Raw genomic sequence first — 25124 nt, 5'->3', positions numbered from 1 at the left:
ACACACAGAGATCCCCAGCCAATGTGTTGAAAGAGTTAGAAATAAAAAGGACAAGGGCTTTGGAAATATAAATGTCCTGTACCAAATCCAGGTTCCTCCATTCACCAGATGGTAAATTTGGGCAACTTTTGAACTTCCCTAGGCCTCAATTTATTTGTGAAATGCAAACAGACACTGCCTCCTACCCCCTCACTTATAGGGCTATTGTGAAGAGAAATGGGAACATGAAGGCACACAAGAAACGGCAGCTCTGATGACTGTACCTTAAGCAACAAGGGCCACCATGTGGCAGTATGATTTTCTATCCTTTTAATGCAATCCTGTTTTGTTTGGCACAAAGATACAGAAGGGTAACCTGAAGGGTGAGTTGCTTTATGTAACTGCGTGCTGTGGCGGGCACTACTTGACTGGTCCCTGTTTAAGGTGTTTAAGGAGAGGCGTCACAGTAAACAGTGGAATGCATGCCAATTGTTTTATTTATAAGGCTTGTTTGGATGACAAGGCCAGCCAGCGTTTGTGTGCGTCTGTGTCATCACTCCACAATGCGGCGGAAAGACTGGACAGCTGGGGAAGCTGCACCCCAGTCGACGGGCTTCCGGTACTCCTTCCTGTCCAGCAGGTACTGCCTGCCGCGGTAGTTGGGCAGCTCGTAGAAGATCCAGGCGCCCTCCAGCACCTTGCAGGAGTGGACCTCCCGCATGTGGAACTGCTCCATGATGGAAGGGCAGTCTTCCGTGGCCTCATACATCTGACCATTAAAGTCCCCTTTCTCAAAGATCTGAATCTTATACTGGCCTCCACTAGACTGAAAAAAAACAAACAAACAGAAAACAAGGGGAAAAGAACAGCAACTGTTACGGGAATGAACAGCAGGCTAGGAACTCAGAGAAGAGGGCAGTTCAGGACCCACCATCTTGAAAGCGAGATGATCTAAACTCCCATCCCTACTGTGTACTGACTAAAACAGCTGATGTTCAATAAGGAAAACTTTATTCCTTAAAATACATAAGGGGTAAAGAAAGTGGAAAAAAGCGTATAGTCTTATGATGAACTGATCTAACATTTGACTGAAGCCTCAGCAGCCAACAAGAGATAACCAACCATTAAGAAGTAGGCAAATCTTAAGAAAACTCCTCTGCATAAAAGCCTGAAGGAGTGGAAGGGGAAGGAGAGGGAGTCCACCACCTCCAGACTCACCAAGTGAACAGCCCTGCAGGAGCTGAGGCGGTCGTTGAGGCCCATCCAGTGCTGGTACTCGGGATACTCGCCCCGGGGTAGGATGTACATGTACCCAGCAAAATTGGGCCTTTCATACACAGCCCAGGTGCCTCCTTCCACTCTGATGGAGTTGCAGCGGCTCAGGTACATGTGGAAGTCCGTACAGTCACAGTCGCTGTCATAGTGGCGGCCTTGAAAGTTTTTGTCTTCAAAGAAAGTAATCTGGAGTACGGGGCAAACAAAGAAAGGACTGAGGGGTGAGGTGGCTACGCTTACAGAAGAGTGAGAATTAGGGCATCTTTCCCACTCTAAGAATTCCTTTTTCCTCCATTTTGAGGAGAGAAGTATATAGTTCTACTGTACCTCACATTTGCCTTCTGGCAGACAACTTTAGTTGTCAGCAACAGGAATGAGGACTTTATGAGGGCTCTACTATAAGCCATCATTTTCAGACTCAGGTTCATGGCTTCCTCCTCACTCTACTTACCACATTCTGTAATACGTTTTTCACTTTTTTATCTCTCTCTCCCACCGAGACTTCTTTCAAGGGCAAGGATCAAGCCTTATTTAAGCTATGGATTCCTATGCCCAGAACTGGACAAAACCCTCAACAAAGGCTGGAAGATGAGTGAGTGAAGTCGCTGTCGTGTCTGACTCTTTGCGACCCCATGGACTATAGTCTACCAGGCTCCTCTGTCCATGGGATTTTCCAGGCTAGAGTACTGGAGTGGGTTGCCATTTCCTTCTCCAGGAGATATTCCCGAACCAGGAATCGAACCCAGGTCTCCCACATGGTAGGCAGAAGCTTTAAGGTCTGAGCCACCAAGATGAGTGAGTTCCAAATACAGAAATTCATTTTAGATGATAAGGAAGAAATATAAAAAGAAAAACAAAACATAAACTTTAGCTTAAGAACTTTAGATAATATAGAATATGAAGATATAAATTCTGTACTATTATTTTGTTGCCAATAGAATCATTGCAAAGTAACAAAATGACAAGGCAAGAATGTTCTTTGCTTCAAGCTCTTATTAAGTTGCACCACAATCCTCAGGGTAATCCTCCAAGGCCTGTGACAGCACTGGGAAATATGCAGCCCTGGGAAACAGGGAAATACTACGCCTGGCTGGAGAGCTGCAGCTCTACAATCAGCCCTGCTATTTTAATCAAGCCATCGCTCCAGGCTGCAGCTTCTCATTGGTCAAATAAAAGGATTGGACTGGAGTTGAAGTCCTGCCTGTAAAATAACACTTCTCTCTTTGCACGAGGCAGCCGAGTTCCCAGGAAGTCCCAGGGCTTCATGACGCAGTTTCTGAAAACCACTAGACCAAATGGACCACAGAGTTTGTCCCTTCTTCTATGATTCCACACCCATGATCATTGCCAGGTTATAATTCCAACTGAAATCACAGGTGTCATTCCCTGATGCTGTGCCGCCACCTGGTGGCTAACGTGCTTTATCAGTTTGGAAGGAGGAAAAACCAGGTCAGCCATTTTAGACGACAGCGGCAGAGCCAGTTACGATCTGGAGAGGACTTTTGAAGAGAGGATCTCTGGGGTGAGGGTTGAAGGATAAGGAGGGGTTTTCTAGAGGCAAAGGGAAAAGGACAGCTTGTTTAAAGAAATAAAGGAGTGAAAGAACATGGCCCACCATAGAGTAGGGACAAGTAGTTCACTAAGCCTGGTGCAGACTGAGCGCGTGGTGAAGAGTTAGGAAACAAAGCTAGCAGTGACCCAGAAGCCATGCTAGAACAATGTAGCGGCTTGTGCCTAGACAGAGCTGACTGCTATGGTGGCGTTGAGAGCTGCTGAGGACCAGCCAAAGGCAAGAGCAACACGAACAGCACTGAGGATGAGGATCTGGTGACTAGTCAGATGCAGGGAGTGAAGGAGAGGGAGAAACCAAGAATGACTTGCACCTGAGCATATCACCTCATTCTTTTCTACCCCAGGTGAGTCTTTCTAGATGGTAACCAACTAATAGTTTCTTCCTTCCACTGTAAACTTTCCCCTCCCGGCCCCTTCTGTTTCTCTCTTCTCTTTCCTGTTCCCTAAAAGCTTCCTTACCCTTCCCACCCCTAAATCATATACTCCACCCCCTTTTGCCCCTTCCCACATTCATCTCTTCCTGCTCCCTTTTCCATTTTAGCATAAGACAGGTTTAGAGATATGTGGTACCTGTTTACAGATGAGAAAACAAAATTGCACCACCACTAGTTAAATCTAGGTAACACTGTCCACTGGAGATGTTCTGAGGGTCTGATGGCACAGTGCCAGTAAAGCAATTTTAATAGCTGCCTCGTGACTGCCAATAAACTTTTTCTACATCGGTGACAGACAAAGAAGTTAAATGACTTGCCTAAGGTCACTAGCTAGTTACAACTTGGTTGTGGACAGCAGTGCAAACTTCTGGCCGGTAGTCAGTGGTCACTTCATCTCCCTCTGTTGTCTTCCTACCTGCCCAGCTAGCTCTGTTCAACATATGCCACTTACTCTTGGAAATGGAGCGAGACTGATCCTTCTGACAGGATTTTCCCAAAATCGGTGGTGAGATCTTTAGGAAAATCAAGGTAACCTCTGTAAGAATGGATAGATTTTAAACTCCTTCATTCAACTGACCTTTGGTTTTTGGCCAACTATTCACCAAGTAAGATGTTCTACAAGGGATATGCCATGGGAAATTAATATCTTTCTTCCTTCATTGTTTCTCATACTTACTACCTTCTGCACGTTTACCTGACTGACTTCAGTATACGAACAGTAGAAATCTGTATAATTTTTTGCTTGCTGTTCACCTTCCCAGCAGACCAGCCAACCACCCCAAGGTTGAAACAAAGCACTAGCATTGCCATAGTACCATTACTGAGCTCCAGGGCCAAGCTGTTCTTTTAGTTGGAGACCTTCCAAATCTTAGGACCCAGGTGCACCTCTACTCAATTTCAGTTTGTAGAAGGACCATGAAATCCACCTTATAGTCAGCTGAGAGGCTGGACAAACAAAGATGTTGAGAAGGCTAAGAAATGTGCAGATTTTCCTAAAAGTTATTACAAAATCCCTCCAATTGTCAATTAAAAAAGCCTACTAATCCAATACAGAAGAGGGGAAAATTTCTTGAGTATTCTACAGATAACAAAAACAGAAAAATTGCTTTTGCCTAGCCCATAACTCCTCTGATTAAACTGCTAGCAAGATAGTGAGAAAGGAAGAAGCAATAAGAGTAAGAGATGAATTACTATCTCCTTTGATCTAGCAAGTAAGTTTTAACTAAGTGAATAAACCAGCTACAAGGAATAAGAGCACTCCCACGCTGGAAATCACTGAAAGTGGGAGTTACTCTATAACAGTCTTCCTTCCATGCATGTGGATAGCCCTCTGAAGATTTCAGATTCTCTTTAGTGGATTTTCATGGCATATTTTTCAAAAATCTCAGAGCGCTAAAGACATTGTCTCACTTTTCTCCCCAAACCTTCTGGATGCAAATATGATTATTAGTTCTATTTTCCAAATTGGGGAAAAAAAAAATCAGGCACTAACCAATTATGGAAAAAGTTAACAGGTGTCTCCTGAAAAAATACAATGGGAAGTGCCTGACATGGCCTATGTAGCTTTCATGCCAAGGTGGTAGTCTAAATCTAAACATGAGAAAACAATTAGAAAAATTCAGATTTCAGTACTTTTTATAAGGCATCTGGGTTTGGAGTTTGAAAAATGTCAAAATCTCAAAGGACAACAATAAAAATAGGGGGGACTATATTAAAGAGGCTAAAAAATGTTACAGAAACTTGACAACCAAATGAAATGCATGTTCCTTGACTGGATCCCACATCAGCCAGCCATGAAGCATTTTTGCAGGGAGCACTTGGAGAAAATGTGAATATAGTCTGAATATTAGGTATTATGTTTTGCTAAGGATATCCTGTTTATACAGGGAATGCCCTTATTTTTAGGATATGCCTAAACACTTAAGGCAAAGTATAATGAAGTCTGCTATTTATTTTCAAATGGTTTAGTAAAAAGAGAGACACAGAGAGAAACTAGATATGGCAAAATGTAAACAATTGGAAATTTAAGTAAAGGACAAACACGTATTCTTTAACCATTTCTTTCTTATTAAGATTCAATGGGCTTGAACATTTTCAAAGTAAAACATTGGAGGGAAAACCAGGTACCAGAGGCTTTGCTTTAGACCTATAGTCAGTGAAGAATTAAAAAGAGAAGGAAGATATATTCCCTCATTCCCAAAGAGAATCAATTTCCAGTCCAACAATTATGGATCAAATATTTGAGAAGCAATTTTCCTGATCTAAGTCAGTAATTTATTTAGGGAACAGGATAAGAGTAGCTGCTGAATGAAGGGGAGATGTAGGATTTAATTCACCTGATCGGTCTACCCACTTTGGCCACTTAGAATATTAATGATTGAGGCTACACTTCACAAAATTTTAATTGAATACTGAAAGTTTTCTGCTCCACATAATCCTCTTATCTGCACGTCTTATTCCTGTGGAAATTCAAAGATCAGTTGCTAGAAGGCAGAAATCATGATGATACTTACACATTACCTACCTGTATTCAACATAGCACCACACATGAAGATAAAACCCTTAATAAATTATTTGGTAATTGCTGGAATTGAAAATATAATAAGCATTCCTTCATCTTTTCTTCAATCATCCCAGCCTTCTAACTATCACACTCACCTCCAGGTAAAGAAGCAAAAATGTTTCTTTCAATGTATCATTAGGTGAAAAGAAAGTGGGTAGGCTAGAAATCAGTGTGACCATTTACTTACTTTGGTTCCAGCTTTAGACATGTTTGGTGCATAGATTGGTTTCCCCAGTGCTGAAATCCAGGAATGGCTAGAGAGTTACAGGCACAGAGACATTTATACTGGGCTGGTTTCAAATCAAACATTTGCTTAGTCATGAGAATAGGATCCAAAAATTGAGTCAGTCATTTAGAGGCTATTGATGGTTTCTAGAAAAACAATCGGGATTATGAAATAAAGGAAAGCTTCAGTACCCTCTTTAATGCTTACCAAGCCTTGCTGCATTATAGACTCTGCTGAGTCAAGACACCAAAACCCAGCCAAATTTTTCAAAATTAAAAACAAAGAAGATCCTCCTACCTGGGCAATTTGGTTTTTTAGCAAGCAGCCACCTTGAAATCCCCAATATCTTTTTTTTTTTTTTCACTTCAACAGAGCTTGTAGGAAAGGAGTTGGAAAACCACACTCTAATTCTGAACAGAAGTAAAACATGTTCCAAAGCAATAAAACTGACATGTCAACTAATGGCAGTACATGATATTGTGTTTGGGGGGAAAAGTCAACACAAGTGACATTTTAGGAATGACTAGAAAAATTGTAATACAGACTATATATTAGGTACTACTATCGTGCCATCGTTAAAACTTCCTGAATTTAATTATATGTACTATGATTATGTAAAAGAATGTCTGGTTTTAATAAATACATACTAATGTATTTAGGAGTTAAGGTCCTAGATGTGGGCAACCTATCCTTAAACTGTTGAGCAAAAATAGAATAGTAACACTATGTAGCAGGTGGTAAAGTGAATATGTGTCTGTTAAGTCACTTGGTCGTGTCCGATTCTTTGCGACGCCATGGACTCCGCTGTCCATAGGATTCTCAAGGCAAGAATACTGGAGTGGATTGCTATTTCCTTCTCCAAAAGTGAATGTGGCAAAACGTTAACAATTGGTCAACCCAGACACGGCATGTGGGAATGCACACTCCCGCAACTGTCCTTTAAGTCTGAAATTTTTTTCAACCCACACACATATATACAAAATTCTAGTCCATAAGAAAGGGTGCTACTATATGCAGCCCAAGAAGCAAAAGTTACTGCGGAAATCCTGCATCACAAAGGTTTAGCTAAGCCTGACCTGCCGCCTGCTAGGTGACATTCCTCTGCCATGCTATCATCTTAGAACCCGTGTAGAGAATAGTTTTCGGCATTTAATATAAGTCTGATTTTATGAATAAGATTACATCTCATGATGCTGGGAGGGATTGGGGGCAGGAGGAGAAGGGGACGACAGAGGATGAGACAGCTGGATGGCATCACTGACTCGATGGACGTGAGTCTGAGTGAACTCTGGGAGTTGGTGATGGACAGGGAGGCCTGACGTGCTGCGATTCATGGGGTCGCAAAGAGTCGGACACGACTGAGCGACTGAACTGAACTGAAACTCAAACAACAAATCAAGTCTTCTCCATTTTAATTTTCCTGGTCAAATATACTCTTCTTAAAAGTTCTACTTCCTCATCTTTCCACTAACAAAGACTCCAGCAAATTTTTTATAAATGGGATGATCCCAGATATATTATGGTTAGTTCATAAAATGACAAATGTGCCTTGATATGAAGCTTGTTGGGTTATAAAGTATTAAGTTATGTGCTTAGTATTCTGAATTTTATAAACTTTAAAGAAAGTATCTAATTAATACCATTAATTTTATTAACAATAGCAATTTCCAAAACACACTCCTACTACTCCAGTGTTTATTTGATAATGCTCTGCTTGGTTAAATTTCATCTTAAAATAAAAACTGTAAGAACTCCAATTAAAACATTCTGAGGGTTAATTTTCACTTTAGAAATAAGAGATATTCCTTAACTCTTCATAAGAGATATAATTTTGATATAATTACTAATTAACTGACCACAGAGCATATGAAACAACATTTATCAGCAATCAGATTATTTATTAAACTTTTCCTTTATCTTAAAGAACACAACTCTCCTATCAAATGTAAACTTTATTTTGATATAACAGCACAGAATGACTTTGGAAACCTTTCCTAAAGTTAAAACTTTATTTTTTAATCAAAAGGAGAAAATTACTTTTTAGAGTTTTATTGAAAATTTGAGCAGAAAATGAAAAATAAAAATTCTACACAATTTCATTGTTGTATACTTTAAGGACTAAAATATCTTTGTATAAAAGCTTTTCTGCTATATTTATACTCCAACAAGTCATACTTTTTAAAAAGGCATAGCAATTTCAATTTAAATACTTACAAAGAACTATAAAACTCTTATTTAACTCTGAAAGGATGAAACCCTTTCATTACACAACTTAAAATGTAAGGTTTACTAAATCAATACTCAAGTCATTTTAATATTAACATAATATCTTCATCAACTTTTTCATTTTAGCATCATAAAATGAGCCTTCTGATATTCTATAAACAATATGTTTACATAATATAAGTTTAGACTAAAATTCAATGTAAACAGTAACAAATGAAATTGGAAGGAAACATAAAGAAAGGTCTTAAATAGGAAGAAAAATCTCCAAAGTCTCAAGCAGCAAAAGCACCTTCCCAGTTTAGTTTCAACATGTGCACAATTTTCTGTTCATCCACATGTTGCCAGGACCCTGAAAATGACTGAAAAAAAAAACAAAACAAAACTATAATCACTTAATTTTCTGTCACCTTCAAGGAAAAACAGGAAAAAATCCTTTTCGCAACATCACATAAATCAATCACATGATAATTTAGAGTGATAAAACTTGAGTTAAAAGTTAACTACATTCCTTTTTTCTTAGGTTCACATATAGACATAAAGAAAAGAAACTCACATATAGACAAAGTAGTAGGCAGTGGGGATTAGTCTAAAGTAAAGTTTTATCCTCTTATAGTTCCCATTTCTTTTGTATAATCTTCATCAGATTTTCAATTCTTAATCTCACTATTTATTAATTAAGTATTTTAAGTGACAGACTTTATTTTCTTGGGCTCCAAAATCACTGCAGATGGTGATTGCAGCCATGAAATTAAAAGACGTTTGGTCCTTGGAAGAAAAACTATGACAAACCTAGACAGAATATTAAAAAGCAGAGACATTACTTTGCTGACAAAGGTCCGTCTAGTCAAAAGTATGGTTTTTCCAGCGGTCATGTATGGATGTGAGAGTTGGACTATAAAGAAAGCTGCGCATAAAGACTCTTGAGAGTCCCCTGGACTACAAGGAGATCTAACCAGTCAATCCTAAAGGAAATCGGTCCTAAATATTCATTGGAAAGATTGATGCTGAAGCTGAAGCTCCAATACTTTGGCCACCTGATGTGAAGAACTGACTCACTGGAAAAGACCCTGATGCTAGAAAAGATTGAAGGCAGGAGGAGAAGGGGACAACAGAGGATGAGATGGTTAGATGGCATCACCGACTCAATGGATGTGAGTTTGAGCGAGCTCTGGGAGTTGGTGATGGATAGGGAAGCCTAGTGTGCTGTAGTCCATGGGGTTGCAAAGAGTCAGACATGACTGAGCGATTGAAGTATTGTAAAATTCTTTTTTCATAAAAAGTAATACATACTGAAGATATAAACAATGTATAAACAGTAAAGAATATGCTATCCAGCTTTGGAATACAATTCAGCAGTTCCTCAAAAAATTAAACATATGGCCTTTCAATTCTACTCCTCTGTACTGTATACTGAAGATAAATAAAAACATATCTCTACACAAAAATTTGTACATGAAAGTACATATAGCAGCATTATTCACAACAGCTAACAAGTGGAAGCAACTCAAATGTCTATCGACTGATGAACAGATAAAGTGTGGTATATCCATATAATGGAATATTAATAGTAGTTGTTTAGTTGCTAAGTTGTGTCCGACTCTTCGCGACCCCATGGACTACAGCCCACCAGGCTCCTCCATCCATGGGATTTTCCAGGCAAGAGTACTGGAGTGGGGTGCCATCGCCTTCTCCAAATGGAACACTATCCAACCATAAAAAAGAATACTGACACATGCTATAACATAGATAAACCTTAAAAACATTATGCTAAGTGAAAGAAGCCAGACACAAACGCCATATGTTGCATGATTCCACTTATCAATATATGAAATGTCCAAAACTGACAAGTCAAGTGACAAACAGCAGGTTAGAGATTGCCTGGGAACAGGGGGCAGAGGAGATATCAGAGTTGGAGGATTTGGGCTTGACTATCAATGTATATGGGCTTTATTTCTAGGGTGATGAAAATGTTCTGGATTTGTTCATGGTGATGGCTGTACAAACTTGCTAATATAATCAAAGCTGCTAAATTCTTCACTTTAAAAAGTGAGTTTTATGGTATGTGAATTATATCTCAATAAAAATTAAGAATAAGTTTTCTCCTACCCTAGACATCTAGTCTCATTCCTCAGGTAAACACTCTAACAATTTCTTTATAACTTTTCAGAAATTTTAAAAGCATATAATTAGTATATAAATATGTGGGATTATCCCTCCTTTTTTTCTCAAACACACAAGGCAACACTTTACTCCCCTTCTCACCTTTTACTTTCACTCCACTATAGATCATTCAAGGTGAACACCTGTAGATATACTCCACTCTTTTTAAAGATGCATTCCAAGCATGAATGAACTGGTTCATAGGCACCAGTCCTCTGCTGAGAAACATTTGGCTTGTTTCCAGCCTACAGCTATTTCAAATAATGCTACAGATCTTTACAGATCTTTAAACAGATCTTTGCATATCTGTAAGCTAAATCTAAGATGTGAAATTACAAAGTCAAAGAATGTGTGCATTTTTAATTCTGATTTTGTCAAACTATCCTCCAAAAAGGTTGCACAAATTTACTTTGCTCAGTGGTAAGTGAAATGTCTTAATGTTGTAAATTACATTTTTGACCTTTGCCAATGTGATAGATGAAAAATAGTATCTTACATTTCTAATTTTAGGTGAAAGTGAGGATCTTGGTATCTTTCTGTGAACTACCTATTTATGTCCTTTGTGTTTTTCTGTTGTGAGTCTTTAAAGACACTTTCAAATAGCAAAATAAGCTAATTTCTATTAAAAAAAAATATGTATTTGGATTAAACAACTTCCAGTAAATGTGTCTGTATCTATGTCCTCTCCTATTGAATGCAGGTTTCCTAAAGATTAGTATTCAAATCTTCATTTGGATTAATTCTAGTTATGTATTAAGGCACAATTAACAAAGACTAGCTAAATTAAATGACTAGTATGTGGATTTACAGGATAGAGGTGAAATGTATTAGAAAGAGTAAACCTTAAAGCCATATACAGGGAAGTACAGAACAGCTTTGGACTGTGTCAGGCGAGAGACAAAAAAGACAAATTTGGCTATTATATTTGCTGATAACGTTATAGGTGCTGTTTGAATATTCTGGTTGGTCTTCTCAGTATAAAATGTTGTAAATATGGGCATTTAAAATTCTGTATATGCTGGTGGGAGCAGTGGAAAAAAATAGCAATGGTTGGTAACATCATAAGTCTGTGTGGTTTTTTTGGGGGGGTGGGACACACTTGTAAGATTTCCCACAAATAATTTACATGGTCGCCATTGTAAATACCTACCAGTGTTTCGAAGAGGAAGTCTTATCCTGCTGCTTGTTTGGAGCCTGCTGCAGGAGGCACAAGACTGTCCAGCTGCTGACGGTGTCCTGTATTAATCAACCACTCATAAAACTTGTTTTCCACAAGTACCTGAAACTGCTTTCTTTGATCCCTAAAATTGCAAAAAGAATGCACTCATATTAATTTTATACCAAGTGGTTACAAAATGCTTTAATAGGATAAATTTTAAATTATTTCTAGTTATTCATTTGTTCTCTCTGAATGACTGCTTTGTTCAGTGCTACATACTACATCACCACCACCACCAAAAAAAAAAAAAGATTGGTCAAATACAATTCTCTCTTTGTAAAGACTTGTCAGTAATTATATATTTTCTACTGTGATTATTCACTCAACAGATATTTACTGAGGACCAGTGATGCTGAGTAGTGTTCTGACTGATAAGACATGTAAAGAAAAGAGAAGTGGCCTCTGTCCAGGCAGGTTTGCACCACACGACTCCAGAGGGAGTGGTTCCCATTGTGATCTATGTAGTCTGTGCTCCTTGTGAACTGCATATTCTAGTAGGGAATATAGGTAATAAATAACGTGTGTGTGTGTGTATGAACCTAAGTAGTTAGCAAAACAGAGCAGAGTAGGGAAATTGAGAGTATTGGGAATGCTAATTTAGAAAGGACGGACAGGAAACACCTAAGATCACACTTAAGCAGAAATCTGAATGAAGTGGTGGAGTAAGAAAAATAAATATCTGGAGAAGAACATTCCAGGCAGAGGAAAAAAAACTGCAAAGGCTCAAAAGTGAAAGAATATTTAACATGTTGAGGATAAGCAAGAGAAGAGAAGCTCCTGATAGCCAGGAGTTGGCTTAGCACCTAGGCTTAGCTAGGCCTAGGTGTAGTCTGGATCTGGCCTGGTTGTGGGGCTCTTCTGTTAAACATAAATAATCCCGCAGCACACCAACAGCAGACAAGATCATTGTGGGATGATGTTAGATCAACACAAAAACAAAACCACTCCATAATCATATCTCAGGTCTGGATGAAAAACAAAAGCATTTTGTGATCCAAACCATAAAAATGACTGAGCATTACCCTTTCCTGGCTAATGAGTGACTGCTGTTTCTTTACAATCACATTTTTATCCCCTTCATTCCTCTCTTCTTTAATATAAAAATTATTACAATACCAAATCACAGAATTACCCTCATTTCCAGATTGCATTCAGCTCACAACAGGACCCTCCCCCAAATCATCTATCACAGCCAAAATGCAATGACCAGTTCTTTTAAACATGCTTTTATGGAGATGTAACTAATTCTCTCCCTCCTTGCAATACGTGATGATACCCAACTTTATTCTACAGACACATTCCTGGTGGTGTATGGCTGGATGGCAATGAGTAAGTAAGATCATATTATGGTGGGAGGACAGTGAATAAGGAAAAGAATGGCAGAAAAATGAGGCAGAAAGGGCCTGGTAGGTACCATGAAGGTTTTATATTGCATTTTGTTTCAAGTATGATGGGGACTCATGAGAGGCGCCACAGTAAGGAAATGATATAACCTAATCACTTTAAAAGGATGATGTTGGGAGTTTCACTTCAACTTAGCAAATAATTCCTCTGTCTTTCCATGTTCCCAAGGTGAAATTGTGTGCTTTTCCTTGTTTCTATTGTTATCAAGGATCTTACCACTTGAAGACACTCTAACTCACAGTTAACATGTGTTAAGTGCCTTATCACATTCCAGATTCTGCATGTGTATAAGCTTTCTGTACATGGGAGAAAATCTAGGCATCTAAATACCAGCAGCATCCAAACAACAGAATTGCTTTAAAAGAATGTTTTTCCAATGATCCACTTTTATATCACATCATTATAATGATTATATTATATATGATAATAGTTCACAGAAAACAGTAGAGACACTAAGAACCTAGGTTCTGGAACCAGGCTGACTAGATGCAAATCCTGACTCCTGTGTGACTTTGGGTAAGTTACTTATATTTCTCTGTTCCTTAATTTCCTCATCCGTGATAAGCAATTGTTCAGTTCAGTTCACTCAGTCATGTCCGACTCTTTGTGATCCCATGAACCAGGCCTCCCTGTCCATCACCAACTCCCAAAGTTTACCCAAACTCATGTGCATTGAGTTGGTGATGCCATCTAACCATCTCATCTTCTGTCGTCCCCTTCTCCTCCTGTCTTCAATCTTCAGCATTAGGGTGTTTTCAAACGAGTCAGCTCTTTACATCAGGTGACCAAAATATTGGAGTTTCAGCTTCAGCATCAGTCCTTCCAATGAACACCCTGGACTGATTTCCTTTAGGATGGACTGGCTGTATCTCCTTGTAGTCCAAGGGACTCTCAAGAGTCTTCTACAACACCACAGTTCAAAATATCAATTCTTCTACACTCAGCTTTCTTTATAGTCCAACTCTCACATCCACACATGACCACTGGAAAAACCATAGCCTTGACTAGACGGACCTTTGTTGACAAAATGATGTCTCTGCTTTTTAATATGCTGTATAGGTTGGTCATAACTTTTCTTCCAAGGAGCGAGCGTCTTTTAATTTCATGGCTGCAATCACCATCTGCAGTGATCTTGGAGCCACCTAAAAAGTCAGCCACTGTTTCCACTGTTTCCCCATCTATTTCCCATGAAGTGATGGGACTGGATGCCATGATCTTAGTTTTCTAAATGCTGAGCTTAAAGCCAACTTTTTCACTCCCCTCTTTCACTTTCATCAAGAGGCTCTTTAATTCTTGTTCTCTTTCTGCCATAAGGGTGGTATCATCTGCATATCTGAGGTTATTGATATTTCTCCCAGCAATCTTGATTCCAGTTTGTGCTTCATCCAGCCCAGCATTTCTCATGATGTACTCTGCATATAAGTTAAATAAGCAGGGTGACAATATACAGCCTTGACGTTAGGAAGAAGAAATGAGTTAATACATAGAAGGCGCTTAGAACAGTACAGGGCACATAGTAAGTGCTCAGTACGTCTCACTTACTTTTATGGTCATCAGCATTGTTTTGCTAAGCTGAACATGACTGATCTGTATTATTAGTATCTTGGTGTCTCAATCCATGAGATACAAACCAAGTGGAATGTTTGTTACAGATAACAGCAGTATTTTTACAGTGGATTCCCAGATAAAGCATGAGTTGTGACTATTACCGATGTTTATATTTTTGGTAGCCAGCAACTATTTTGAAGAAGCTAAATGCAAACTTACTTACAAAACAAAAAGAGCCTCAAAGACTTAGAACTAACAAACTTATGGTTGCCAGTAGGAGGGATGAGGGGAAGGGACAGTTAGGGAATCTGGGATGGACATGTACACACTGTTATATTTAAAATGAAATAACCAACAAGGACCTACTGTATAGCACGTGGAACTCTGCTCAGTTTTATGTGGCAGCCTGGATGAGAGAGGAGTTTGGAGAATGGATACATGTATATGTATGACTAAGTCCCTTTGCTGTCCATCTGAAACTATCACAACATTGTTAATTTGCTATACCTCAATACAAAACAAAAAGATTTTTAAGAATCTAAATGCAAGTGTGTAAGTATATCTTATATACTTCCTTCCTTAATCCATATGCCACAAAAATGCATCCAGAAAACTAGATGGCTGGATCGAGTCTTTTTTCAACAGTTTCTCTTAGAATGAAGTTAATTCTAACAGGTCACGTCTCAGACATTGAGTAAACAATCTCACCTAGAAGATGTGTCTCTCAAACTCATCATTAAGCAGGGTGTCTTACACTCACACTACTACACATGGTACAGGACACACCACTACAGTGTCTTATACATGCATCATTACTATACGTTATCTTTATTAATGAACCTTTATATCAGTCGTATCAGGTAGAAAATACACTATATATATATGTGATATAGCCAAGAGATAGATCAGATGACACCTTCAATGTCATATAGTAAGTGGCATGGTCTGTACTAATTCCTGAGTCAGAGTACTTTCCACTACAATACAGACATGCTGTCCAAAGAACAACACTAATTTTAACATCCAATAAAATCAAGAGATCTAATTAAAATAGGCACTCCTACTTACACATCAAATCACAGCTCTGGATCATGAGAAACAGAAACATTTTTAGAATGGCTGCTATTTTCCAAGATAATGATAATCAGGAAAAATAATAACAAAAAACTAATACCAAGCAAATGGAATCCAATTATTAAAGTAAGAGTTTTTCTAAGTCTTAAGGATCAAGACACTATTAGGATATAGGACATTTCATGTAAACAGCCTCCAAAAGAACTTGATACCCTCTTCTCAAACTAGCTCCAGCTCCCAAATGGACAATGTTGTAGAAGCACCCCTCCATCTTGTGGTACCATAATGTTTCCTACTTATCTTTCCTAACATCTCTAACAAAATTAAACACCAAAATATTGTACAGACAATGATTACTTAATTATTAAATAATTACTTCATAATTATTCTGAGCACCAACTACGTTTTAAGTTGTACATGCTATTCTGTCCAGAAGAAAAGTGATCAAAGGTGTCTAAACTGGAGTGCAAGTTTTGAAGTCATCTTTGTCTTTTTTAGAAAATCTTGTACCAAGTTCAGCCTCCTGTCAAAATATTTCTGGTTGCCACACCCTTTATCTCCACTCTAGTCCAGTTTCTTAGTCTAGAATATTGTAATACCACCCTGACTTCCCTCTTTCAGATCTAGTCAGAGCATCTTCATATGTGCCAATCACATTTACCTGCCACACCATCTAATAAGGTGGTTTGCATATTGCAGGCATTCTATAAATGTTCCTGAATAAATGAAATGGCTTTCTGAACTTCATTCCATTGTTTAAAACCCTTTTATGCCCTCTATTATTTAATTCCACATAAATCTAACTCTTATTGACTGATATGCAAGATTCTACATGATCTGGCTTGATCTACTCATACAAGTTTAAATATCATTATCCACACCCTGAATCTTGTTTAAGCAACTGATTTCCAGGACACCTTACGTCTGCTTCTGCTTCCACATCTGTTCCTCTAATGCTGTTTCAAGTATTCTGCCTAACCCTCAATTCCTATCTGCTCATTTTTTCAATGTCCAACACAAATTCTTTCCATCAATCTTCTCCAACTACCCACATTCATGTTTTCTGAATCTTTATATATGCTTTATACATAATGTGTCCCTGGCTCCTAGAGTTTAAAGACAAGTACCCTTGAAATAAAATTTTGTGATGGACATAATAAACCATAAGCATCTATTATATCAAGCATGTTATTAAAAACAAGATACTTCAGTACCTACAAAGTAAGAAAGAAACAATTTCAGAATAAAAGACAGTATTCTAAGTTGACTAAATTTAGCACTACTTAAAAACACTGTACTTATTTTTCACAATTTACTATTAATTAGGAACTTTGACAAAAACTGGCATGAGTCCATGGACCAGCATTAGGAACCCACTTTTGGGAAGTCTATCTGTAGAGTAGAGGAGCCAGGACCTGTATTTTTAACAAGCTCTTTAGATGATCCTGATACACAACCATTTGAAACCCACCAATATAGTGCAGAGGAGAAAATTAAAAACTAAAAGTAATCCATTTATGATTGACCTTATATACGGTCCTTCATTTAAGTCTTATATCTGCCAGTTAAACTGAAGCTTCTTAAAAGGAGAGAGTCTATTTGGGAAGGTCATGTACATACTGCTATATTTTAAATGGATAACTAACAAAAACCTATTGTATAGCACATGGAACTCTGCTCAGTGTTATGTGGCAGCCTGGGTAGGAGGGAATTTTAGGGGGAGAATGGATACATGTATTATGTATGGCTGAGTCCCTTTGCTGTTCCCCTGGAACTATCACAACATTGTTAACTGGCTATACCCCAATACAAAGTGTTTTTTTGTGTATAAAAAAAAAAAAATTTACTATACCAAAAAAAAAGGAGGGAGTCTAATACTTGAGTATGCACTTGCTCCCATCCCCCAACCAAACAGTACCTGGAATACTGACCTTAACAAAAGACACACTTTGTCTTTTTTGTTTGTTTAGCACAATCATAAACATGTGCAGATTAATTTGGGGGGCTTCCCAGATGGTGCAGTCATAAAGAATCTACTTGCCAATGCAGGAGACGCAGGTCTGGGGATTGGGAAGATCCCCTGGAGTAGGAAAAGGCAACCCACTCCAGTAGTCTTGCCTGGAGAATTCCATGGACAGAGGAGCCTGGCGGGCTTCAGTCTATGGGGTCACAAAAGAGCCAAACACGACTGAGAGACTGAGCATGCATGCAGATTAATTTGCCTTCCCGTGGAGTTTTACATAAGACAAGTTACTACTTACTTCTAGAAACTACTCACTTTGTTAAACGAGCTTCCTTCACAGTTTTCTGCCAGACCTGTATCTTTTTTTCCCTTTGGCTCAGTGCTTTCTGATATGCAGATGGAAGACCCCCAGGTATCTCTGTTGTGTCCCCTTCCATTTCAAATGGAATAATAAACACATAGAATTCACATGGTGGTAGGAGTCGGAAGACACTTGGGCTGCTGTTCTCTCTGCACACAATCATGGGATTATCCCAATAGTTAGGCACTGTAGCAAGGCCGGTCCTGGCCATGTGGTCCTCCAGCATCGGGTAATGGGTATGAAAAGGGGCAAAAGTTACTCTCTGGTTCCCAGAGAGAATAAGGGGGCGTGTAGGTGTCAGAATGTGAAAGATGCAACCTGTCGTCGATGAGATGGACAGACGATGGCAAACAGCAATGACTTTAACGTTGTCACAGCTATGGAGGTGAAGAGCAGTCTGTATAGGGCCCAGGACAAAGGTGCTATTTCTGCACTTCTCAATTGTCACGGATCTGAAAAATGAGGTAAATTCCTTTGAACAAGATTAAAAAATGTTTGACTATGATATTATTCTGTGATGACAAATAAAAGGACCAAACCCATTCTAAAGAAGATGTAACAATGTCAGAACACTATGAAGACTGCTTACCGTAAGGGAGAGAGCAGATATATAAAAGACTCGTTGCAACGATGGATCTTTACATGTGCCCCCACCAGAGTATCTGAGCTCTTGGCCAACGTCTGCTTGTAAACCTGGCTCATCACCACCATGCGGTGCATCCTTGGGGCCACGTGAGTATTACAGGCAATCTTTGCTCTCTTGGTTGTCCCTTCAACTATTTAAGAAAAATACAAACGAGATAGTTTCAAAGGAAACCCATCATCCAAATGAGCTTATACATATCTACATGTCTAAAATTAGATACATAACAGGTTTAAAAAGTATTAGATCTGGGTGTCAGGTAAAGAGGTGTATGCTATACTACTCTCTGTGCTTTTCTGTATGTTGCCAAATTTTAAATTTTTTGTCTTTTTAATAAAAGGTGAAATCTACAATAATCCATTCAAGATTGCCTATAGATCTAAGATTTTTTTCATGTCTACTCTTCAAGTTAAGTAACGTGCCTAAGGCCATATGGCTAGTAAGTGGTAGAGCTGATGCAATTCAAATATCTTCCCCAACTCACCTTAATTTATCATCCCAACTCTGAAATATTCTTTTTAAATTGCCATAATACAAACTCTGAACTTCTTCTAAGTTACTTACCACATCCTTCCATGCATTCTATTTAGGTTCATGTCTTTACTCTCAGGATCATTTCTGAGAGTACATCTTCCTCTCAGACATGCTGCCTTGCACAAACTCACACTCAAAAACTCTGTGCAGGCTGCCCTCCTAACACAGTCTCACCATGACATCATTGCTTTCTCAGGCTGTACTTCCCTGCAAGCCATCAGGACCACTCTTGTAAAGAAAACTGCCAGATGTGGAGAGGTCACATAGTACACTATTCTTCTTTTAAAACAATTCTTATTGTTTTCTTTTATTGGAAAATTAATATATGGCTACTGTAGAAAACTTTTAAATACTATAAGTAAAATAAGATAAAAATTACTTGTAATCCTACTATCTATACATTTTATAATCCTAAGAGGTCAGATGTCCTTTTTCCTCCTAGTACTTACCCTAACAATGTTTAAAACTTACTTGCACCTATATTTCTTTTATCAACATCAACAATTATATAGTGTCTCCTGTTTATAGGAGCCATACATACCTGAGAGTCTGACCTCATGCTAGAGCAATAACTTGGTTGCATGCAAAATACTTGGATCATTATAGATGTTGCTCAACCGTTTTCTGAATTTTAGCATTACAAAAATTTGATACAAAACTGCTTTTTTTTTTTTTACATTTGCATGGAAACTATTTTCTCTTTATCTCTGAAACTCAGAGATTTTGAAAGTATATTCTAGTTTTTTCCTATTAATTCTGCCTGGCATTTGCCTTACTGTAGCACCTACATCTGAGGCCCTCTTCTCTTAAAACTTATACCTGGGCCCGAAGAAGTCATACAGTACCTGAACCTATCCTGTTAGCCATCACTGGACAATCAGAAGTAGATACCTTTGCAACCAAAGCCAAATTCTCTCTACTATGAATTTAAATTTCTAATTCAGAAATAGCTAGTCTGCCTGTGTCTGTATAGCTAAAAGAACTTCATTTTTGCAACAACTCTATGAGGGTATAACTGCGGAATAGCCAATTTCTGCTAAGCGGCACAGAAAATGGGAAAGCTTCAAGGAAATCAGCATGAGAGTGAGAGGGAAAACAAGCCAGAAAAGACGAAAGTAGAGCACAGAAAGGACTAACTGAAGCTGGAGTTTCTGTTAGTTGCAACCAAAGCAAGTTGGACTAATGAGTCAACTGAGATTGTTGCTGCCTTGAGAAAAAGTCATTTACAATAGAGATGTTCCCCTTTTTCCCTTTTATAGTAGCAATATACTTGAGGTCTTCCACAAAAGATGTGTGATCACTAATATACCAGAAAATACTAGGTTCCATAACCTGTCAGTCAATTTAATATAGATTAAGATATTAATAAATACCTTGGTGAGCCCAAGCCAATTTCTTCCCAGACTTGAGGCAAGCAGATGTACCAAATGGATTCCCAGTCAAGCAGGTTCTCAACCAGGCTTCCAGCTTGTAGAAAGAAAAGGTCTTAGAGGTCTTTGAGAAGCCAGTTTCCGCATGCAGTGGTTGCCACAGTGCAAGTTCATAAAGCGGATATATCTTCCTAGCTCCACTCACTGTACCTTCGATTAGAAAGCTGAGTGCCACAACAGCTTCCCGAGAGACTAGACTACTGTGGGTTGAATGAAATGATGCAGTAAGTTGCTCTGGGTCTAAAAGCAGCTCAAGGAGATCTGACAGATGATCACAGACAAAAGCCTGATGACTGTAATCATTCCAGTTCTAAAAAATATCAAAAGAAAGCACTCTCAACAAAACAAAGAGACTCAGTGAGATCTGAAACTTTTATATTTTAATTGTTTTATGTTTACACTTTGCCTCATCCCCCCAAAAGCATTCAAGGTGACTATACAAAACTTATAAAGATTTTCTGCGCATGTGATAGATATAAAGAGATTCTATCCTACCTAAGAATCCAAAAGTAACACTAATAGCTAAGCTTCAGTGTGTGCCAAGCACTGTTAAAGAAACTTTATCATTATTTAGTCCTAGCAACAGTCTTAAATTAGATGCCATTACCATGCCCATTTCACAGATGAAGAAATGGAGATACAAAAAGAAACTTGCCCAAGGTCACACAGCTAGTAAATATTCTAAAACATTTCATGAAGCACTAGGTTTTTTTAATTTACCTTCTCAAATCACAGAACTAATTTCAAAATCCGATGAAAAAAGGCAACTGATCTTACAGTAGTCAGATTTAAAAGAAGTTATTACTTTGGGAATAAGTTTTGAGTTGGCGGACGTTCCAATAACTTGGCTCATTCATTTGACAGATATTTTTTGAATACCTCTATGTGATATGACCCGTGTTACGTGATGAATTATACAAACTACTAGACATAGTTCCTGTGCTCAAGGAATTCAGCATCTGTGTAGTGAAATGACAACATAAAGTAAAACACAATGAGATAAGACCTATAGCAGAGATCTGAAAGATGTTCTACGGGCAGGAGAGGAACAAGAACGTCATTTGGGGAAAACATCTTAGTGTAGTGCTGTTTGAATAGATTCTTGATTGACATTGGTAGTTTTGCAAACAGATCGGGAAAAAAGGCATTCTAGCCTTAGGAAACTGCATCCAAATGCTCATAGGAGTAAAATTACGTGCTATGTTGAGAGAAGTGAAAATTCTGGGTGGGGTGTAGGGAGCATGCTGGGGAAGTGGCAGGGGAAGGTTAAATGGTAGGTAGGTAGCTTTTGCATTCAGCAAAAGCCTTGCATAAAATACTAAGGTCTCTGGGCTTCATTGTGTGTGCCAGAGATTTTCAAACTATTTTGTAAACAGCTATACCATTTTCTCTTTTGAATAAACCCTCTTTTGGATGTTAGAGAACACTTCAAAGCAGAGCTGCCCACAACCTCACCTGCTCTTCCTCCCTCTTGCTGCATCTCCCTCCCCCACAGTAAGCAGGCTGGAGAGGACTCCAAAGAGTACAAGGGTGCAAACAACAATGACAGTGAGAATTCACTGATGGAGTTCTGACAGGAGATGGATACAACTGATCTGTGTTCTGGAAACTCCAGTGTAGGAGGTGGGCTATAGATTAAAAGCACGATGATCAAGTAGGATCTAATACCAGAAATAAAAGCAAAAAAAAAGACACTAGGACCTATAGAAGAAGAAGAAGAAAGACAACTTTTTAAAGTTATTTTGGAATCAGAATCAGTAAGGCTTGACAACTAAGTAGGTAAGGGTGGTGATAAAGAGAGCATGGGTGGCTGGCTGGTAGTAACTTTCACCGGCAGAGGGAATATAAGTTAATTTAAGTGAAGGGAGATTTACTGCAGGGACACATAGTCATCTCCCAAATGGAATTGTAGGGAGGCCTCATCAGAACCGGAACTGGAAAGCCAGTTTGAACCTCTTCCTCTCCCAGGACACTCTGCATATCTGTTCCATTCTCTTCTTTTTCTCTGACTCCCTCAGAGTTTCTAATCCATCATAACTCCAGGTGACTCACAAATGTGGTAGCTGCACTGGTCTCAATGCCACATGAGCTACCAGCTCAAATACCCATCACCAATTGGTAATTTCTTCAACTCCTTGGGGTATTGTTTGGGCCACGGTCACCATTTCAAATTAGACCAATTTCAAATTCATGCCAAGGCATGGGTTACTCTAGTCAAGTGTCCATCCCTGGTCCAGTCAGTTGCTGTGAGATGCCATACACAAACTAAAGTCACCATATACCGGTGCTTACTGTGCAACAAGTCATGTGCTATGTATTACTGAATTCTCACAGCCACTCAGAAATAGGCATTATCATCACCATGTAGAGAAAAGAAGCCAAGCAAGAGAAGTTAACTGACTTGTCTACAATCATGTGAAATCGAATTCATCAACATTTGCAAAAATGTGAACACTAATTAAGAGTCAAGTAAATGATTTGCCAGAAAATTATCTAAGTGATTTTTGTGTCATTGAAGGAACTGAAATCACTTCTCTATGTTGATTAAGACTGCACATGTTGATTTTGTTTTATAAATAGGAAAAAAAGTAAAAAGCAAAACAAAACAAGCCAGTAAATCTGTCTTATATAAGTTACTCAAAGTAATTTTTAATGAAGGCAATATATCTCCCTCGAAAATTGTCCCTTTCAGAGAAAGAGACCATAATTTAAACAGTACCTTATTATGACAACTGGATTTTTCAGTCAGGTCAGGAGACTGAGATCTGTGTCTGGGACTAGGCCACTCTTCCCCAATCAAAGATGTCCTCAGGGAGACCTTGTTTAACTGCTGTATATGTAAGAAGAGCAGAAACTGCAGGGTGTCCACTGAAAGCTGTCCAAGAAGAAAATAAATGATGAACCCATGTCCTCTAATGACGTCAACCACTAGTCTACAACTAAGCAGATACAGTAAAAGAAATTCTCAGTGTTCTGATCCTAAAAGGACAAATGCAAAAATGTTTCTAGCATTGGATACATATGTCTCTGGTACTCAGATGTAGGAGTGTCTAAAACTAATTAAACTGGAGTCACTTATCTTCTCAGAAAGCTATGTAGCATGTATGGCCATTGATATTCTCTCCCAAAAGTCATGAAGCACGTTATTTTATGAAGTAGATTATTTCAAAAGTTTAAAATTATATTTAAAAAACCTTAGTAATTTGAATTAAAAAGTAGAAAGGCAGGAAATTTAATCAAGACATAGAAGTTAACATAATCATAAACTAATCAACAAAGTTTAGGATATCAGGGCAACATCTGAAATTGTATGTAATTTTTTGGTGTATGGTATTCTGTGGAGGAGTAGGCCTCAGGTTTTCATCAAATTCTTTGAAAGTGCTTGACTGAAAAAAAAATACTACTGGCCTGACAAATGTTTCTAAATCATTTCTTATTTGAAGAGGATATGGTTTGAAGCTCATGATTATCCTCATATACCCATTCCCATACACATACAATAGAGGCAAAAAAGTGAAGTAATACCTCTAGGACTACAGCTATATTCACCCTGATTGCCAACACAGCTCAAAATCATGAAGTCTAAGGAACTTAAAAATATGGATTCTCAGAACCACCTAAACCTAGCTGTTCAAATCAGCAGTCAACATGGAACCTCATGAATCTATGTCTTTTTTTTTTTTTAGTTTTTTTCTTAACTAAACCTTTTGAGGTAACTGTAGTTTCACATGCAGCTGCAAGAACAAAGATCTGATGTACTCTTCACTCAGTTTCCCATCTTGCCAAACTATTGTGCAATAGTATTGACACGGTATTGACATGGATGCAGTCAGGGTAGAGAACACTTCCATCCACACACGGATCCTTCATGTTGCCTTTTTATAGCCACACTGACTTCCTACCTTCCCTCACCCCTTCTTCAGCCCCTGGCCACTTTTCTGTTCTCTATTTCCATAATTTTGTCATTTCAAGAATGTTACATAAATGGAATCACAGTATGTCATCTTTTGGGACTGACTTTTTTCACTCAACACAATTTCCTGATTTTATGCATATTAGTACTTCCATTTAATAATTATTATACTGCCATTACTTCTCCATATACCTGCCTCTCCATGAGACTATGAGATCTCTTTTTCATTTTTATGTTCCTAGTAACTAGCACACATAGTAAGCACTCAAAAAACACTGGGGCTTCTTGAAGGTTTTATTCATCTCTGTATCCACAGCACTCACTACTGCACATAGTAGGCACTCAATAAATGTTTAAGGGCTGATGCTGAAGCTGAAGCTCCGGCACCTTGGCCAATTGATGCCAAGAGCGGACTCCTGGAAAAGACCCTGATGCTGGGAAAGATTGAGGGCAGGAGGAGAAGGGGGCAACAGAGGATGAGATGGTTGGATGGCACCACTGATGCAATGGACGTGAACCTGGGCAAACTCTGAGAGATAGCAAAGGAGAGGGAAGCCTGGAGTGCTGAAGTTCATGGGGTCATAAAGAGTTGAACATGAT

General features: G+C 38.6%; 2 protein-coding genes across 8 annotated transcripts in view; both read right to left on the bottom strand.

The window, feature by feature from the left end:
• Window positions 1-458: 458 nt before the first annotated feature.
• CRYGS (crystallin gamma S) lies at window positions 459-6289 on the bottom strand. Of its 3 annotated transcripts, none has more exons than XM_069558474.1 (3): window positions 6011-6289; window positions 1198-1440; window positions 459-805 (listed from the first exon to the last, which is right to left on the bottom strand). In XM_069558474.1, the coding sequence occupies exons 1-3, from the start codon at window positions 6029-6031 to the stop codon at window positions 533-535; spliced, it is 537 nt and encodes a 178-aa protein (XP_069414575.1). In that variant the 5' UTR covers window positions 6032-6289; the 3' UTR covers window positions 459-532. The 3 variants fall into 3 exon arrangements, with proteins under 3 accessions (XP_069414575.1, XP_069414585.1, XP_069414596.1); XM_069558484.1 differs by lacking the exon at window positions 6011-6289 and adding an exon at window positions 4076-5225; XM_069558495.1 differs by lacking the exon at window positions 6011-6289 and adding an exon at window positions 1706-1968.
• A 1637-nt stretch (window positions 6290-7926) lies between these two features.
• The window catches only part of TBCCD1 (TBCC domain containing 1), a 23050-nt gene continuing 5852 nt past the window's right edge, over window positions 7927-25124 (bottom strand). For 4 of the 5 annotated variants that reach the window (XM_069558412.1, XM_069558420.1, XM_069558439.1 and 1 more), the window contains exons 3-8: window positions 23331-23486; window positions 20555-20921; window positions 18594-18780; window positions 17959-18456; window positions 11586-11736; window positions 7927-8634 (exon numbers count right to left, since the gene is read on the bottom strand). In XM_069558412.1, coding sequence (XP_069414513.1) covers window positions 11607-11736; window positions 17959-18456; window positions 18594-18780; window positions 20555-20921; window positions 23331-23486 — 1338 coding nt within the window. In that variant the 3' untranslated portion in view covers window positions 7927-8634; window positions 11586-11606. Of the gene's footprint in view, window positions 8635-11585; window positions 11737-17611; window positions 17840-17941; window positions 18457-18593; window positions 18781-20554; window positions 20922-23330; window positions 23487-25124 lie in introns of those variants that run through there. The other variant, XM_069558430.1, reaches the window with a different exon arrangement.

The sequence above is a fragment of the Ovis canadensis genome, chromosome 1 (assembly GCF_042477335.2).
Source record: "Ovis canadensis isolate MfBH-ARS-UI-01 breed Bighorn chromosome 1, ARS-UI_OviCan_v2, whole genome shotgun sequence".
NCBI classification, from domain to species: Eukaryota; Metazoa; Chordata; class Mammalia; order Artiodactyla; family Bovidae; genus Ovis; species Ovis canadensis.
Note: the sequence above shows the minus strand (reverse complement) of the source record. Positions and strands in the feature narration are given on the sequence as shown.

What these genes read in the sequence shown, in the direction of transcription:
- CRYGS (XM_069558474.1), bottom strand. Translation starts at nt 6,031, where the DNA reads ATGTCTAAAGCTGGAACCAAA. An exon ending in TGTCTAAAGCTGGAACCAAA is followed by an intron (nt 1,441 to 6,010) that starts GTAAGTAAATGG and finishes CCCGTACTCCAG; the next exon opens with ATTACTTTCTTTGAAGACAA. An exon ending in CCTGCAGGGCTGTTCACTTG is followed by an intron (nt 806 to 1,197) that starts GTGAGTCTGGAG and finishes GTTTTTTTTCAG; the next exon opens with TCTAGTGGAGGCCAGTATAA.